This window comes from Triturus cristatus, chromosome 3_2, assembly GCF_964204655.1.
Source record: "Triturus cristatus chromosome 3_2, aTriCri1.1, whole genome shotgun sequence".
Lineage (NCBI taxonomy): Eukaryota > Metazoa > Chordata > Amphibia > Caudata > Salamandridae > Triturus > Triturus cristatus.
Genome location: NC_140584.1, coordinates 739053437 through 739068768, shown reverse-complemented (window position 1 = coordinate 739068768; position 15332 = coordinate 739053437). Strand labels below are relative to the sequence as shown.

Sequence of the window (15332 nt, the reverse complement as noted above, 5' to 3'; positions counted from 1 at the left end):
AGGAGCAGGCGATGGGGAGCAACGAAGAAAAGGAGATCACAAAACACAAAGATGTTTGCAATGGTACATACCCAATAAGTAGTTTTTATTCTCATGCCACAACCAATTCATGTTTTCCTTTATGTAGCTGATGATGTATAGTGAAAAGGCACAGCTGGCAGTCATTAGTAGTCCAAACGTGCTATGCTGTAATGAAAACAGTCCCAAAGTGAACAGTGAGTGCATAAAATGTAACTATGCTATAAATGTCTAAGCTATTGAAGTATTGTAAAGATTGCACTTGGAATTTGGACCTAAGATGAACACATCTTGACAATGGGCTCTCCCCATATGTCCAGTTAACACTTTGAGTTCCTCTGAACACATAGCAGATTCATCGTAATATCTTTGACATCCACGTCCACCCAGAGAAGAAGGAATCAATTAAAAAAGCAGAAATAAGTATAACAATAAAAAACATGCTTCTTGAAATGCACATTTATATTTGATTAGCCTCTGAAATAGGCTATCTAATGAAATTAACCCACTAGCACGGTTTGACTAATGTGCATGGTTTCAGACTAAACATAAAACTTTTTCTTTATGCACACCCAAAGGCTCTACGAAAATAACTTCAATTCATATAAAATGCTTGGAGGAAATAATTTTAGAAACATTTTTAGACAAGTGCATGACACAATAGGTTATTAATAAATGACAAATAACAGAATACTACCAATATTAGATCCGGCATTGTAATACGCAAGATATAATGCTGAAATATTGGTCGTTTCTTTGACAACAACGGACTGGCAGGGGGATATTAATAACTGGTACATGCATTCTACACCAACAATCTAATGTCTCTCTCCTTGTTTTAAACAGAACATTCTGCCTTAAATGGATGGACTTCCCTAACAGCATGATAGGCAATTCTATTTGAATACTCCAATCGTAAAATACCCTCTCTCCTTACTACATTACTCGCCTGTAGCTCTAGTTTGTAACTTGGAGAGATGGCATTTAAGTTAGCAATTGAAGGCCTGCTCCAGCGGTACTGGCGGAAGCCTAACGTGAGCATCAACAACAAACGACTGGTACTTTAATGGCAACACAAGCCTTGTCAAAGCCAATAGGTCTCGACTATGCAAGAGCTATTGGCTTTGTCAATGTGTATTAGCCATGCTGTACAGCAGTTTGGCTGCTGTTCAGCTTGGCTAACCATTTGTGGCATAGAGGAGAGTGGAGTGGCATAGAGTGTATGTCATGGAGTGAAGTGTTGTAGAGTGCAGTAGAATGGAGTGGTGTAGGGTGGCTTGGAGGCGCGTAGGGTGGCATAGCATAGAATGGAGTCAAGTGTCATAGAATGGAATGTCATAGAGTGGAGTGGTGTAGCATGGAATCGAGTGTCGTAGAATAGAGTGGCAAAGAGTGGAGTGGAGTGCGGAAGAGAAGAGATGAGTGTCGTAGAGTGAAGTACAGTGGCCTAGAGTGAAGTGGCATAGAGTAGAGTGGAGTGGCATGGAGAGGAGTAGAGTAGAGCAGAGTTTCGCAGAGTATAGTGAAGTATTGTAGTGTGGCGTAACAGAGAGATTAGTGGCAGAGAGTGGAGTGGAATAGAGTGGCATAGAATGGAGTGGAGTGGCATAGCATGGAGAGGGGACTAGAGTGTCGTAGTGTGTCACATAGAAGAGTGTTGTAGAGTGGACTGGAGTAGAGTGAAGTTGCGCAGAGTGAAGTATGCAAGTTTTGATAGCGCACTGCCATTACAGACTACACATTTTCAATTGAAGTGACCACTGCATTTACACAGACAGTCCTACTGATAAAACTATATTGCACACAAATGATAATGTGTAGAAATAGCATCACCAAATGTATAGATTCGTTTTGATTTTATTACAATTTTATTTCCACCACACTTCGGAATTACAAAAAAGTGTGCTTAATTTGTGCTTTCCTAATTATGATATGATATATATTCTGAATTGCCCAGCTCATTTAAAGACATTTAAATGTTTTCGTGTTCTAGAAAAAAATAACATCCTACAACCTCTCCTCGCACATGGGTACCAAGCAAGATTGTCACATAAATCCTCTCCTTTTGATGTCAGAAAAAGAAAAGTAAACACCAAGCTCCCTTGGATGACAGAGCGTGACAATTGACCTCGGTCTTTGAATGCACAGCAAATATGACAAGATAAGAACAACATTTAAGGGCTTGTTTACAGAAAGTGAGCACTAGTAGAAGAATACAAGGAGCAATAGTAAATAGGTGATGCTCCACGGGAGGGACAAAGACATCCTTGACAGCTAAAAACAAAGCCAGCAAATAGAAAGCAAGCAAATGGAAGTTACAAACCACAACGCCAATGGTAAGCAAAGGGCAGAATGCATTTCCAGGGCAGCTTTCAGAATTTCCCCAAGAAGCCGTCAGCAAACCAGACAGCTTTACTGTCTTCTAGGCTTCGACCTTAAAACAGCCTGCCACGGCCCACAGGGGATTTTAAACACCCACAGATTGGAAGCTTGTGCACCATGTACAACTTCTGCTGTGTATGTTTGACAGATGCTGCCTCTGCCATGGCACCAGCAGCAAAGGTCAAACATGGAGGGCAGGAGCTTTCAGACGAGGCAGAAGACAGCCTCAGTCTACCTCAATCTACCAAACTGCTGTTCTTCATTTAGCAGTGCAGAGGAGGAGGGGCAGAGTAGACTTCTCCCTTCTTTCACTGGTGTCTCCAGTATCACTATGAATCATGGAAGGAAGTAGTAAGGAAGGCTGGCACTTTTGTCTGCCCACAAGCTTTTCCATTCCTCTGAGCACAGCAAAGGAGAGGGAGATTCGGTTTAGGACATTATAATGTTAACAGAAGCGGCCTATACAAACGTGTATAGCCTGCTGCTGCACTGTCATCAAGACAGCTCTCAACATTCCAATGCTCCAATGTCCTCTGCAACGGTTTAAGGTGCTCAATGAACACAGCCATATTAAGAGATGTGATTTTGTTTATTAACAATAATACAATACTTGCACAGCAAGTCCGATTTAACATGAAGCTACTGGAAAAAACACATTGTTGGAAAATGCACATGAATGCAAAAACAATGCCTCAGTATTTATGTAAATAAATAAATGGTAAGCTCGTGGGAACAGGCAAAACATAAGAAAGACTTTACAGTGTGTTATGCCTGGTTATTAGATTTAGAGTGTTAGACTGTGTGGCAGGGTTTCATTAGGAATGTTCATGGGTTGCTGGGTGATGGTGTCAGAAGATTCCAGGTTTTTCAAATGTATGCGAAGACGTTAATTGTCGAAGGTGGATGTCTTTTGTTGCCTCTGCTGTGTTGACCAGTAATAAACCAACCTAAAGGATCCACGACTCCTGAGTTTATTACTACAATTTGACTGGCGACGAGGATGGGATACGAACCCACGCATGGGTCATCTAGGTTGAATTGGAAGACAAGCTTCCAGACCCGGTGAATGCGATCTCGTCCAGTTCAAAATTCAAGCGCAGTGACCTCAAACCAGAGGTCAAATATAATGAGTCTAAAAGATCCACTTCAAAGAAAAATGTGTATGTCTCACATGACCCCAAGAATATGTGCAATAGATGTGGTAACAAACAACATCAGAAGGGGACTAGATGCCCAGGGATAAATATTATATATGCAGTTATTGCAAAAAAAACAGGGCATTTTGCCAAAGTTTGTTTCAAGAAGAAATTTAATGAGCAAAAAAGGTCTGTTGCATGTGTGTTAGAGTCAGACTGTGAGTCAGATTCAGAAACAATTGGTGTTGTTCTAGATAGTCCTGATCATGTTTTAAAGATTTCTGATGAAACAGACTGTGTCGATCCGATCGTTGAGATTTTGGTGGGGGACAAAGCACTTAATTTACTTGTAGACTCTGGAGCTAGGATAACAATGATAACCAAGGAACTATTTGAGGAAACTTGGGGAGATAGGAGTCTGCTACCCCCCGATCGCTCGCCAGTATCTTATGAGGGTCGTAGGATAGAACTGTTGGGTTACTTTGAGGATGAACTTCGATTTGATGGTAGAGTGATCAAGGGCAAGATTTATGTTGCTGTCAAAGGACTAAATATTTTAGGATGGTTTCACCAGGGGTTATTTGGGATGATCCTAAAACCAGGTTGCAGGGTGCAAGTTTTAACAGTTTCTGATGGTGGCTTTGATGGCAATGTAAAATGGGAACAACTTTTTCCTACTGTTTTTTCTAAGGGGTTAGGAACGATCCGAGGGTTCAAGCACCGAATTATTGTTAAAGAAGGGTCACTACCGGTTAAGCACAAGCTAAGGGGTGTCCCGTTCAGTGTTAGGGAGGACCTTGAAGTAGAGATTAAGCGCTTGTGCCAAGAAGACATAATTGAAGCAACAGAGTCTTCTTTATGGCTTTCTCCTCTTGTCGTAGCGCGTAAGAGGTGTGGTAAGTTGCGTGTCTGTGTGGACCTTAGGTCCCTGAATAAGGAGATCTGGGTGGATTCTCATCCTCTGCCAAAAATTGACGATTTGTTTGCATGCGTCAGGGGTTCGAGATTTTTCCAAATTAGATTTGGCAAATGCTTACCACCAGATTGAATTGGAGGAGGAATCTCGTCATTTTACATCATTTATTTCTCCTCTGGGAACTTTCCGCTATAAACGTATGCCATTTGGTTTGGCTTCTGCCGCGTCGGTTTTCCAACGTGTGATGCAGGGTATGTTGGGTGAAATCAAAGGGGTGCTGGTATTCCAAGATGACGTGCTGGTTCATTCCCAAGATATTAGTTCGCACAATGTTTTGTTGAGGAAGGTCTTCGAAACGTTCAGAGAATATGGAGTGGTAGTGAAGCCAGAAAAATGTAAATTCTTATGTGATGAAGTCGAGTACTTGGGGCATCACATTTCTGGCGAAGGTATTCGTCCTAGGCAAGGTTTGTTGGATGCCATTATCAATGCGCCCATTCCGAAGGATAAAACAGGGGTTAAATCTCTGTTGGGTTTATTGGAATATTATTCTAAATTTATTCCAAACTATGCCTCGGTTGTTAGGCCAATCAGCTATTTATTGAGGAAGGGTGTTGTGTTCGGCTGGTCGAACGAGTGTAGTGCAGCTTTGGAGTCTGTGAAAGTTCTACTTAAGAATAGTGAGGCACTCAAGCCTTATGATCCTTCCCTTTCTACTTGTATCACGGTGGATGCAAGTCAAGTGGGTTTGGGATGTGTTGTTACGCAAGATACTCGAGGTGGTGAAAACACTATTGCTTTTGCATCCAGAGTTTTAAGGGATGCAGAAATGCAATATTCAGTAATAGAGAAAGAGTTGTTGTCTTGTCTCTGGGCTGTGAGTAAGTTTCGTACGTATGTTTGGGGAAGACGGTTCACTTTGAGGACCGATCATAAACGCTTGGTGAATATTCTTGGTGCTGGTACTAGCAAGTGTTGTTCACCGAGGATTGTGAGAATGGTTTCAAGGCTTATGCAGTACCAATTCGATGTGGTCCATGTTTCTGGTGGTAAGAATACAAGAGCGGATTTCCTGTCTAGATTTCCTGTAGGCTTGGACCAAGGGGTCTGTTCAGATGAATACCGAGAAGACGAAGACGATTCAGATGATTGTTTCATAGCTGCGGTTGACATTGCTGTTGGAGACGAAGGGAGTTGGTTAGAAGCCATTGCTCAAGACGAGGTGCTTCAGCAAGTGAACCATTATGTGATGAATGGTTGGCCTAGAGAGAGTACTTTGGTGCATTATTTACAACCATACTGGAAAGTTCAGTCTGAGATTTCCATTGAAGGGGGGGTGTTAGTTCGGGGAGAACGGCTTATTCCTCCTCTTGGTGTCAGGAAAGATATTATTCTCAGAGCTCATGAGGGTCATCTAGGTTTGACTCTCACCAAACGAAGAGTTCGAGATGGTTTCTGGTGGCCATCTATGGATTCGGATGTCACAGAAGTTGTTGACAGGTGCGTCATATGCAGCAAAGCTGTTAAAAGCTTGAAAGTAAAGACCCCTCCACTCTTGCCAGTTGACTGTCCACCGGGTCCCTGGAGTAAGTTGGGGTTGGACATCATGGGGCCAATAGAGGGTTTGCAGAATGGTGGACGTTTTGTTCTGGTTTTAATCGATTATGTCTCAAAATGGCCAGAGGTTAAGGTTGTTAAGGATATTTCTTCTTCTACGGTGATTATGTTTTTGAGAGAGGTGTTTATTCGAGAGGGGTTTCCTGAGACATTGGTCACGGACAATGGTACTCAATTTGTTAGTGTAGAGTTTGAGTCTTTTCTTAAGTCTTCCAACATTAAACACACGAAAAGTTCGCTGTATCACCCACAGTCTAATGGTCAAGTGGAGCGCATGAACAGAATGGTGGGTGACTGTATCAGATGGGCTAAGAGTGAAAGAGTTAATATACAAGGTTCCATTGATAGTATGCTTTGGTTCGATAGAACTACTCCTCATTCCACCACTAGAGTTTCTCCATTTGAGCTATTGAGAGGACTTAAAGCCAATACATGTTTCCGACCAGGTTGGATGAATAAGTGGATCAAATCGTTACATGATGTCAACAGTCTGATGGAGATCGTGAAAAGGAATGTTGGGAGTGCTCAAGTCAAACAAAAGCGGTGGTATGATAAGAAAAATTCCGCTAGGCTTGTTGAAGTGCAGGTGGGGGATTTTGTTAGGATTAAATCTTCCATACATGTCAAGAAAGGAGAGAGTAAGTTTGGACTACCCATCCGTGTCATAGAAATCGGTAGGAATGCTGTAAAGGTTGAAGGGGGAAGTTGGTGGAATGTAGGTAAAATTGTTAAAGCTAGGGAAACAAGTGGGACAGGAGAGCCTTACTCTTCTGATGCTTTAGATGCTGGTCGTAGAACTGGTGATGTGCGTTCTACTGTGAGGAGGAGTAGTAGGACAAGCAGAATTCCCATGCGTTTTCGTGAGTGAATCTATGTCGTAGAGTTTATGTGAAAGTTGGGGTTGTTTTATATTTTTGTGTAACGTTTATTTTGTTTTCAAAAAAATGAGAAAGGGGGATATGTTATGCCTGGTTATTAGATTTAGAGTGTTAGCCTGTGTGGCAGGGTTTCATTAGGAATGTTCATGGGTTGCTGGGTGATGGTGTCAGAGGATTCCAGGTTTTTCAAATGTATGCGAAGACGTTAATTGTCGAAGGTGGATGTCTTTTGTTGCCTCTGCTGTGTTGACCAGTAATAAACCAACCTAAAGGATCCACGACTCCTGAGTTTATTACTACACAGTGCGGTACCTGCATCTTGAAAACACTGCCGCTGATAATCCCACACGCATTTTTTTTATTGTAAATATATTTATGCTGTGCTTCATGCTGCTTACAGTGCACCGGAGGGCATTGGCAGGCAGATAGCAGTGACGCGACACCGTGGAGCAGAGAGGGGCCGGAGGAGCGCTGAATGGCGGCGAGGCTTAGGCAGGAAGTATTATGGTGTGGTGAATGAATGAGTCTAAAGCTGTGCTTTCATCCTGTCTTAGTTCACTGCGTCTGCAATCGGAGGAAGAGGAGGGAGAGTTCAAGGCTTGTAGTTCACAAATGATTGTTTCTCTTGATTTAGATGGTCTCTAAATAATCCACCCAGAGGAAATGTAGGAGCTACCCCAGGCATGCACCCGATAGAGGCAGCCATGCTACTATATGCTATGTGCAGGGCATGAAAGGGGAAAAGGGTGGAAACCGTTACGACACCCCCAGAATAGTGAGTCAGAGCTTCTGTACACAGTCTTTGGTCATGCATAGGAGGGCGGAGGTACAAGGTGCCATTAGTCGTACCATATACCAAATCTGCCCGAACCTGTGCAGCTGGTCTAGGATGTCCTATTTGTGCTGCAGCTGCATATGAGGTTCATCTGTGAGAAGCTGGCCCATTTGTATGAACCAGCTGGAATCAATTTAAAAAAAAAATGTGGGGCAATATACCATCTTTGCAAGTCTTGCTCATTTTCACGTAGGACAAACCCACTGCGGCACTGGCACCAATAGTTTCCGATATGCTCACCTATTCATGCTGACAACCGTCATTGTCCTTAGAGTTCATCTGAAAGGAAGTGCACTTAACCATGGGCTTCAATGATTGTATTCTTAGCACAGAAATTACAATAATAAGGCCCTATTTACAAGTTACGTGGAGTACAATTCTTGTGTGGAATTTGGTTCTACACAATTAGAAGTGGGACGGTGTTTACGCAGCAAACTACTCAAGTGCAGGAACATGGAACCCCATTTTACCATCCACAGCAGAGACCATGTAATACCTACTACACCTGTCATGCTCGGGCCACAATTCCTCTTCCCTCCTCTACTCTGCCTTTCCCCGTGCCCCCCTGCACAGGAGTTCTTGCAGAAATGCATCACCTGGTCTATTAAACTGGGCATTTCGTGCAGAATACAGGCTGAAAAAAACAAGGCCCATAGAGTTAGTCTCCATCTCGTGGAGTCTAACACTTAATTGTTGGAATTACATGCAGACATTCCATCTGATATAGGCAATTGTGGGCAGCCAGTGTCTCTACATACGTTACCTGTAATAAGAGCCTAAATACTGATGAAACTATTTATTTTTGAAAGAATCATTGTAAGACACCCATCCTTTTGCAAGTTTTACCCCCACCCTCACTGTTCCTTTTAGCCTGAATGGCTTGATCTCTGAGATGTTGGGATGTGCTAAACATGGAAACCCATTTCTGAGATTAAATCTCCATATTTGGCCTTTGCATAAATCATCTGCAATGCATGCATGCAGGCCTCCTTTAACTCAAGGACTAGAGGAAACACTCCCCAATCACTCTCCAAAGAAACCTGCAACAAGGGATACAAAACAGTAATGTAGTAAACAGACATGGTGTGTGTGTCTAAAGAAAAGACATTTTTGTACCTTAATGACAGATTTGCCACTTTGTGATTCTGATGTAAATGCTGTGCTCATGATAAATGTGTGTCTGCAGGGTAAATCTTTGTTTGACTTTCAACCAAATAGCATGGTTGAAAGTCAAACAAACATAAGTTTACATTTAGCTTTGGACAATTGCAGATTGTACATGAAATAAAGCATTTTAAAGTTATTTGCACCAACCTCTTGTTAGGAATAAGGGTCTCTAGTTGGCAGAGGTTTTCACCCTGTTCAAGAAGGGACCCTTATTCTAGTCAGGGTAAGGGCATTACACAGCTAAAATAACCCCTGCTCACCCCCTTGGTTGCTTAGCACGAGCAGCCAGGCTTATCTCAGAGGCAATGTGTAAAGCATCTGTACATACACACACAGTAAAAGTAAAAACACTACAAAAGGATACCACACCAGTTTAGAAAAATAACCATTATTTATCTGAATAAAACAAGACCAGAAAGATAAAAATCCAACATACACAAGTTAAGATATCACTTTTAAAAGGTTCAAAATAGTTCAGTCCATAGAAAACTATGGATGCGTCGCTTTTATCACAAAGTACCTGGGAGGAGTTAAAATCAAAGATGAAAACAGGCACAGGGGAGGTTAGGTTCAGGAAAAACAAAGCGATGCATCAGTTTCTTACTCCCGGGGGAGGTGGTGCATCAGATCCTTACTGCCTAGAGAGGTGATGCGTCGGTTCCTTGCTGCAGCACAGGGGAGGTGATGCATCGGTTCCTTACAGTTAAAGGGGGTGATGCATCAATTTCCGGACACGTGACTTTGGTTCCTTAATGCTGGGCAATGTTGATGAAGAACTTCGGGACGCTGTGTCGAAAAACCAGACACGCCTGGCCGATGCGGTGGCAGAACAGGCACTGCATCAACTTCGCAGTGGCTAAGCAGGTGATGTGTAGATTTCTTCATCTGGACAGCAGGACCCATGTCAGAGTCGGAGTGTAAGCCACGGACGTTGGTGACACAGTGCTCGGGACTCAGGCTGCGGCGATCTTGCAGCCGCACGCCAGGCGCTGGACTACTCATGTGGGTGGCACAATCAGTGCTGCAGGCCCACTAGTAGCATTTGATTTACAGGCCCTGAGTACACACACTGTACATTAATAGGGACTTACCAGTAAATTAAATATGCCAACCATGGATAACCAATTATAGATTCAATTTACACAAGGAGCACTTGCGCTTTAGAACTGGTCAGCAATGGAAAAGTGCCCAGAGTTCTAAAACCAGGGAAAACGAAATGCAGCACACAGTCAAAATCAGGAGTTCAGAAGCAAAAAAGACAGGGGGAAAAGATGAAAGGTCTAACACCTCTGTTAAGAAATACTTGGAAATATATCATAACAACATTTAACTCCTAATAGAAGAAGAAAATCAATCAGCATACTAGATTTGAATTATCTTCAGTGTATTTCTGCCAACAGTTTGACTAGTCTCAACTGCTGGATTAATCCTTTTGCCTAGCTGGCTAAATCTACTGAGTGTCAGTGCTAATGACTGTATTTCATACCTCACTGATGCTGAAGAGAAGTAGCTACCTGACCTCCTTCAAAGGGCCCTGTCGCTATTGTCCCTCTGTGCCTGTCAATTGATACTATGATACCTCTTACCTTTCAGGACACTTTTTTTCCATTGCATTATTGGTTTTACAATATCTAGCAATAACAATGGCATATCCGGAACTCAGCTCAGTGCTAGGGACATACACAGTGGAGTCATAGTAACGCGTATGTCACACATCTACAGCCTGGTATGCAAAAATAACTTTAGGTTTACAGACCACCATTGTACAAATATAGGATACCACGGATATAGTTGGAAGGTCTTATACGGGGTTTCCGTGGAGGGGGGGATATGCAGCCATTTAATATCCACTAGCTTGCTGTGTCTAACCTATCTCTTGAAGGGCCGTGATGACGAGTGGCTGATTAAATAAAGGAAACTGCTATGGTGAAGAACTGGGCATATATTGTGTGTTAGGTAACTGTGTGGGATTGTGCACTCACGAGCATTAAGGATGTCTCTAGGCTGTCAATGGCATTGTGACTGATTTAAGAGCCCATAATGGTACATAGTCCAATTCATAATTTCCCACTGCCAGCATTCCCCGTAATTGAGCAATAGTAGATTGCATAGTGGGAGGTGCTCGAGGGGACAGTCAAGGTGTTTGTGTGTACATTGATTGCTTCCAGGTTCCTAATGTAGAGGTCCCAAGTCATTACCCCGGCTCCACTACGTCTACGGGTCTCCACGAGGACATCTGATTCACCTTTTGCCCACTTCACCAAGATGTTGAGCCAACATTGCGTGTCCGGGGCTGCGTGAGATTTTGAGGACATTGCAGTCTGCCGTTTGAACAGTATAAATGCTAAGTCAATTAATCTGTGTAAGTATTTATCTTCCCTAGCCTTGAGTCCAATGCTCAAACAGAAGGATTCTGGATGGGCCAAAACCACGCCTTCAACCAATGCAGTGGTGGCTCCCGTGATCTCCCTCCAAGCCTGTCCCATCACCAGGCACTCCCACACCATGTGTAAGAAACCACAATCAGGTAAGCTGCATCTGGGGCACCTGGAAGGGGCATTTGGGTAGATGAGGGTTACGCGTTGTGGCGTGAGATATGTCTGGTGTAGGAAAATAAATTACATGTAGTGAAATCGTGGATTGCGTGAGACCCTTTTTACCAGCTGCAAGACTTGTGCATATTGTTTACATAATAATTGCGTCTGAAGGTCCAGTGTTTGTGGACCCTGGGGTCAAAGTCTGTGGTGATTGGCAAACAAGGCAGCGTAGAGGGCTGTTATAATTTTTCAAGTGCCTCTATGTGACAGTGTCGTGTGTAGCGGTAGTGATGTGGGTGGTTCAGTTAGGCCCTGCCTCCACTGTGCGGTGATTGGTGGTTGCATGGCGTTGTACATCAGATAGTGACCTGCTGGCATACCGTATGTATCCATTAGCTCCTGAAATGACTTTATACGCCCTCCACAAAGAAATCCCCTGTTCGTTCTAATCCCGCCTCCCTCCAGCCCGTTATAACATGATGTCGGCCAACCCCTGCTGCCATTTGCCAAATAGGGAGTACTGGGGAGATTGAAGGATTTTTACTGTGTATAAATTTATGCCATTACTGGTGTGCTAGTTATCTTCATCTGGGGGGGATGAGAGGGTGTAGCCAGGGGTTCGATAGCCAGGTGTATATATGTGGTCCATCTGGGAGACGCTGGTTGTCCATTCGCTCTGAGCAGGAGGTCGTCCCCAACCAAGGCACCAGCCACTGCAATTGAACAGCCTTGTAGTATAATTTGTAGCTGGGGGCACCTAATCCCCCTCTTGCAGTGGTCATTGTAATTTATCGAGTACTACTTGCCGCCTGCCCGTGCCCCATATCAGCTACAACAGGAGCTTGTTCAGGTCAGCAAAGAAGCGTGCAGGGAGATCAACAGGGACAGTGGGCAACCCTGCCTCGTGCCCCTTTGTATATCAAAACCACCAGAGTTAAACTGCCCCATTTCAACTCTTACTATCGGACACCCATTTAAGGCGTGGAAGTAGCAGATATACCTCTCGCCTATATGCATCTCCTCTAATGTCGCTAATAATTGATTCCACCTCAGGGTAGCAAAAGGTTTTTCTATGTTGAGCGACACTGCCACCTGTATCTGGGGTGGCCCTCATCAGGAGTGGACGAATACTGAGAAATATATTAGGTGCAGGTATAAACCAGTTTTGATCAGTGTTTTTTAAATACTGATAATGGGGAGCAATTCATTTACCCGTACTTTCTCTAATATCTTATAATGTAGGTTTAACAGCAAACATCTAGCGGGCCACGACCTGGTTTCGGGATTACACGTATCTGTGCATCCTACAGTGTGTCTGGGAGCTGTCCCAGCTCCCTCGCCTCGTTGTAAATTTCTAATGGCTTCAGGGAGAGTGATACGCTAAAGGTGGCTTAGTATTCTATGGGGAGGCCAGCCGTACCCTGGATCTCATTACAAGCTATTTGAGTGATTGCCATGCGGATCTCTTGTAGAGTGGATTCAGGCAGGGGAGGGGAAGCCCCTGTAAGGAGTCCTTTAGGATGTCTGTGGGGAAGCACTCTACCTCTGCATAGAGGGAACAATAAAAGTCCAGGAAGGCAGCATTTATGTCTATGTGTTGAGGACAGTGGCATTGTCTAGCTGAATCGCCCCTATCGGTGAGTGTGTCTGATCAGCACGGACCAATGGCACCAACATCATGTCCGCTCAGTCTCCCTTGCCACAGAGTTGGGCGAGGTATTAAGTATAGTCAGCCTTACCCAGGCGTGCTTTGAGGTCCCTATGGTATTTCCTCAGCTGTCTTAGTTGGTCAGCTTTTGCGACCTGTAATGGAATCTCAGTATCAAGCAACCTCATTTCTTGTTCCTTAACAGGAGTTCCTTATGCAGGGTCTGACAGACCCTGCCACGTGGTGGCTATGCAGTGTCCACGCACAAACCCTTTGTGAGCATCCCACTCCACTACCCTGGAGTATGTGGAGCCCACTTTTGTTCAAAGTATTGGGTAAGTTGCGTCACAGGGAAGGGTACATACTGGAGTCACTCTGTTTGGAGCGTCCAGGTTGGTATGTTAGGACGGGCTCTTCCCCAACACAGAATCATTTGCAGTGGGCCGTGATCTGAGAGAGTACATGCCAGATTCTCTGTACGTCGGATTCCTGTCCTTAGTGCTTTGCTACGGAGCAAAAGGTCCAACCTGTTGTGGATCTTGTGGACCACAGACTCAGAACTCAGTATCCTCATGATGTTGAAGGCACCATATGTCATACACTCTACTATTATCCCTCCATCTCCTAAACTGTTGTATTGTTCTGCGACAGGTCAACTGCCACTATTTAATATCCACGCAAGTAGGTGGAGGCTGGACAGGTTCAGTTGAAGAACCATCCCCTACTGCTGCGACAGAAGATCCTCCCAAAGGGGCAGTTTGGTTGGAGGATTGATGGCCATGCTCAGAATGTCGGAATACCAGACTATTCGTGCCCAATCCAGAGCAATAAGAATGACTTGAGCTCAGCCGTGCTTGATCTTCTTGAGCAGTCTGGGTAGAAGTGGTATATGCGAAAAGCGGCGCCTTGCGAGAACCGCCTTGGAAACACCACTGCGCAATACTGCTGACAGTGCATGTTCTCTACGGAGGGGAACAGATCTAACCAAGGCTTTTCTATTCGCTGAAAGAGACCTTGCACCACCTCCAGATAGACAGGTCATTCGTGATTGACCAGACACAGGCGGATGAGTTTGCCCGCCCTGGCGTTCAGAGAACCTGCCAGGTGTTCAACCACCAGGCTTATGTCCTGATGTTCCAGCTTTGTCCATAGACGGGAAACCTCCTGACAAAGGGTCCACAGCCCCACCACGCCCTGTTTGTTGCAATACCACACGGCGATGGTGTTGTCTGTGAATACCTGCAACACTTTCCCTTTGAGGGAGGAAAGGAATGCTTTCTGTGTCAGTCTGATCGCCCGGAGCTCCAGAAGGGTGATATGGAGACCGGACTCCGACGGAGACCAGATGCCTCTAATCTCTGCCTCTCCCAGGTGTCTGCCATATCCTAGGAGTGACACATCTTTCACCTCCATCAGATCTGTTTGGGAATGGGATCTGCCTCTGACCCAATCTTGGTTTGTAAGTCACCACTGCAGTTGTTGTGCAGTTCCCTCCAAGATCTGGACATAGTCGGAAAGATTCCCCTGATGCTGCGCCCACTGGAACTTCAGGTCCCACTGCGAAGCCTGCATATGCCATCTGGTGTGATCCACCAGCAGGATGCAGGAGGCCATGAGGCCCAGCAGCCTCAGTCATTCTCACCGAAATCCCGAATAGAGGCTGAAACATTGGTATCATAGCCCAAACATCCTAGACACGCTGCTCAAGAAGATAGGCCTGCAACTGCACTGTGTCCAGAACCGCCTGATGAAAGGGAGCGTTTGAGAGGGAGTCAGGTTTGATTTCGGCATGTTGATAGTAAACCCCAGCGACTGCCAAGAGGTCAGCCATAGTCTGGAGGTGGGAGAAGACAGAAGTCAAGATAGAGGAAGACTGGTAACCCTGATCTGCACAGATGAGCTGCGATCACCGCCATCACCTTTGTGGATACCCGAGAGGCACTGGCAAGGCCAAAGGGGAGCACGGAAAACTGAATGTGCTAATGGTCCACCGTGAACCGTAAGTAATATCTGTGGGCAGGCAGGACGAGGATATGAAAATAAGTGTCCTGCAAGTCCAAAGCTACCATCCAGTCTCCTGGGTCAAGGGTAGAAAGGACCTGGGCCAAAATAAGCATCTTGAACTTCTCCTTCCAGAGGAAGTAGTTGAGGGTCCGGAGGTCTAGGATAGGATGCAGACCCTTGTCCTTGTTGGGCAC

The 15332-nt window shown here is 44.6% G+C and overlaps 1 protein-coding gene across 1 annotated transcript in view; it reads right to left on the bottom strand.

Moving 5' to 3' along the window:
- The window catches only part of NEMP2 (nuclear envelope integral membrane protein 2), a 303451-nt gene that overhangs the window by 85964 nt on the left and 202155 nt on the right, over positions 1 to 15332 (bottom strand). The window contains exon 6 of the mRNA XM_085648796.1: positions 72 to 186. Coding sequence (XP_085504922.1) covers positions 72 to 186 — 115 coding nt within the window. The remainder of the gene's footprint in view (positions 1 to 71; positions 187 to 15332) is intronic.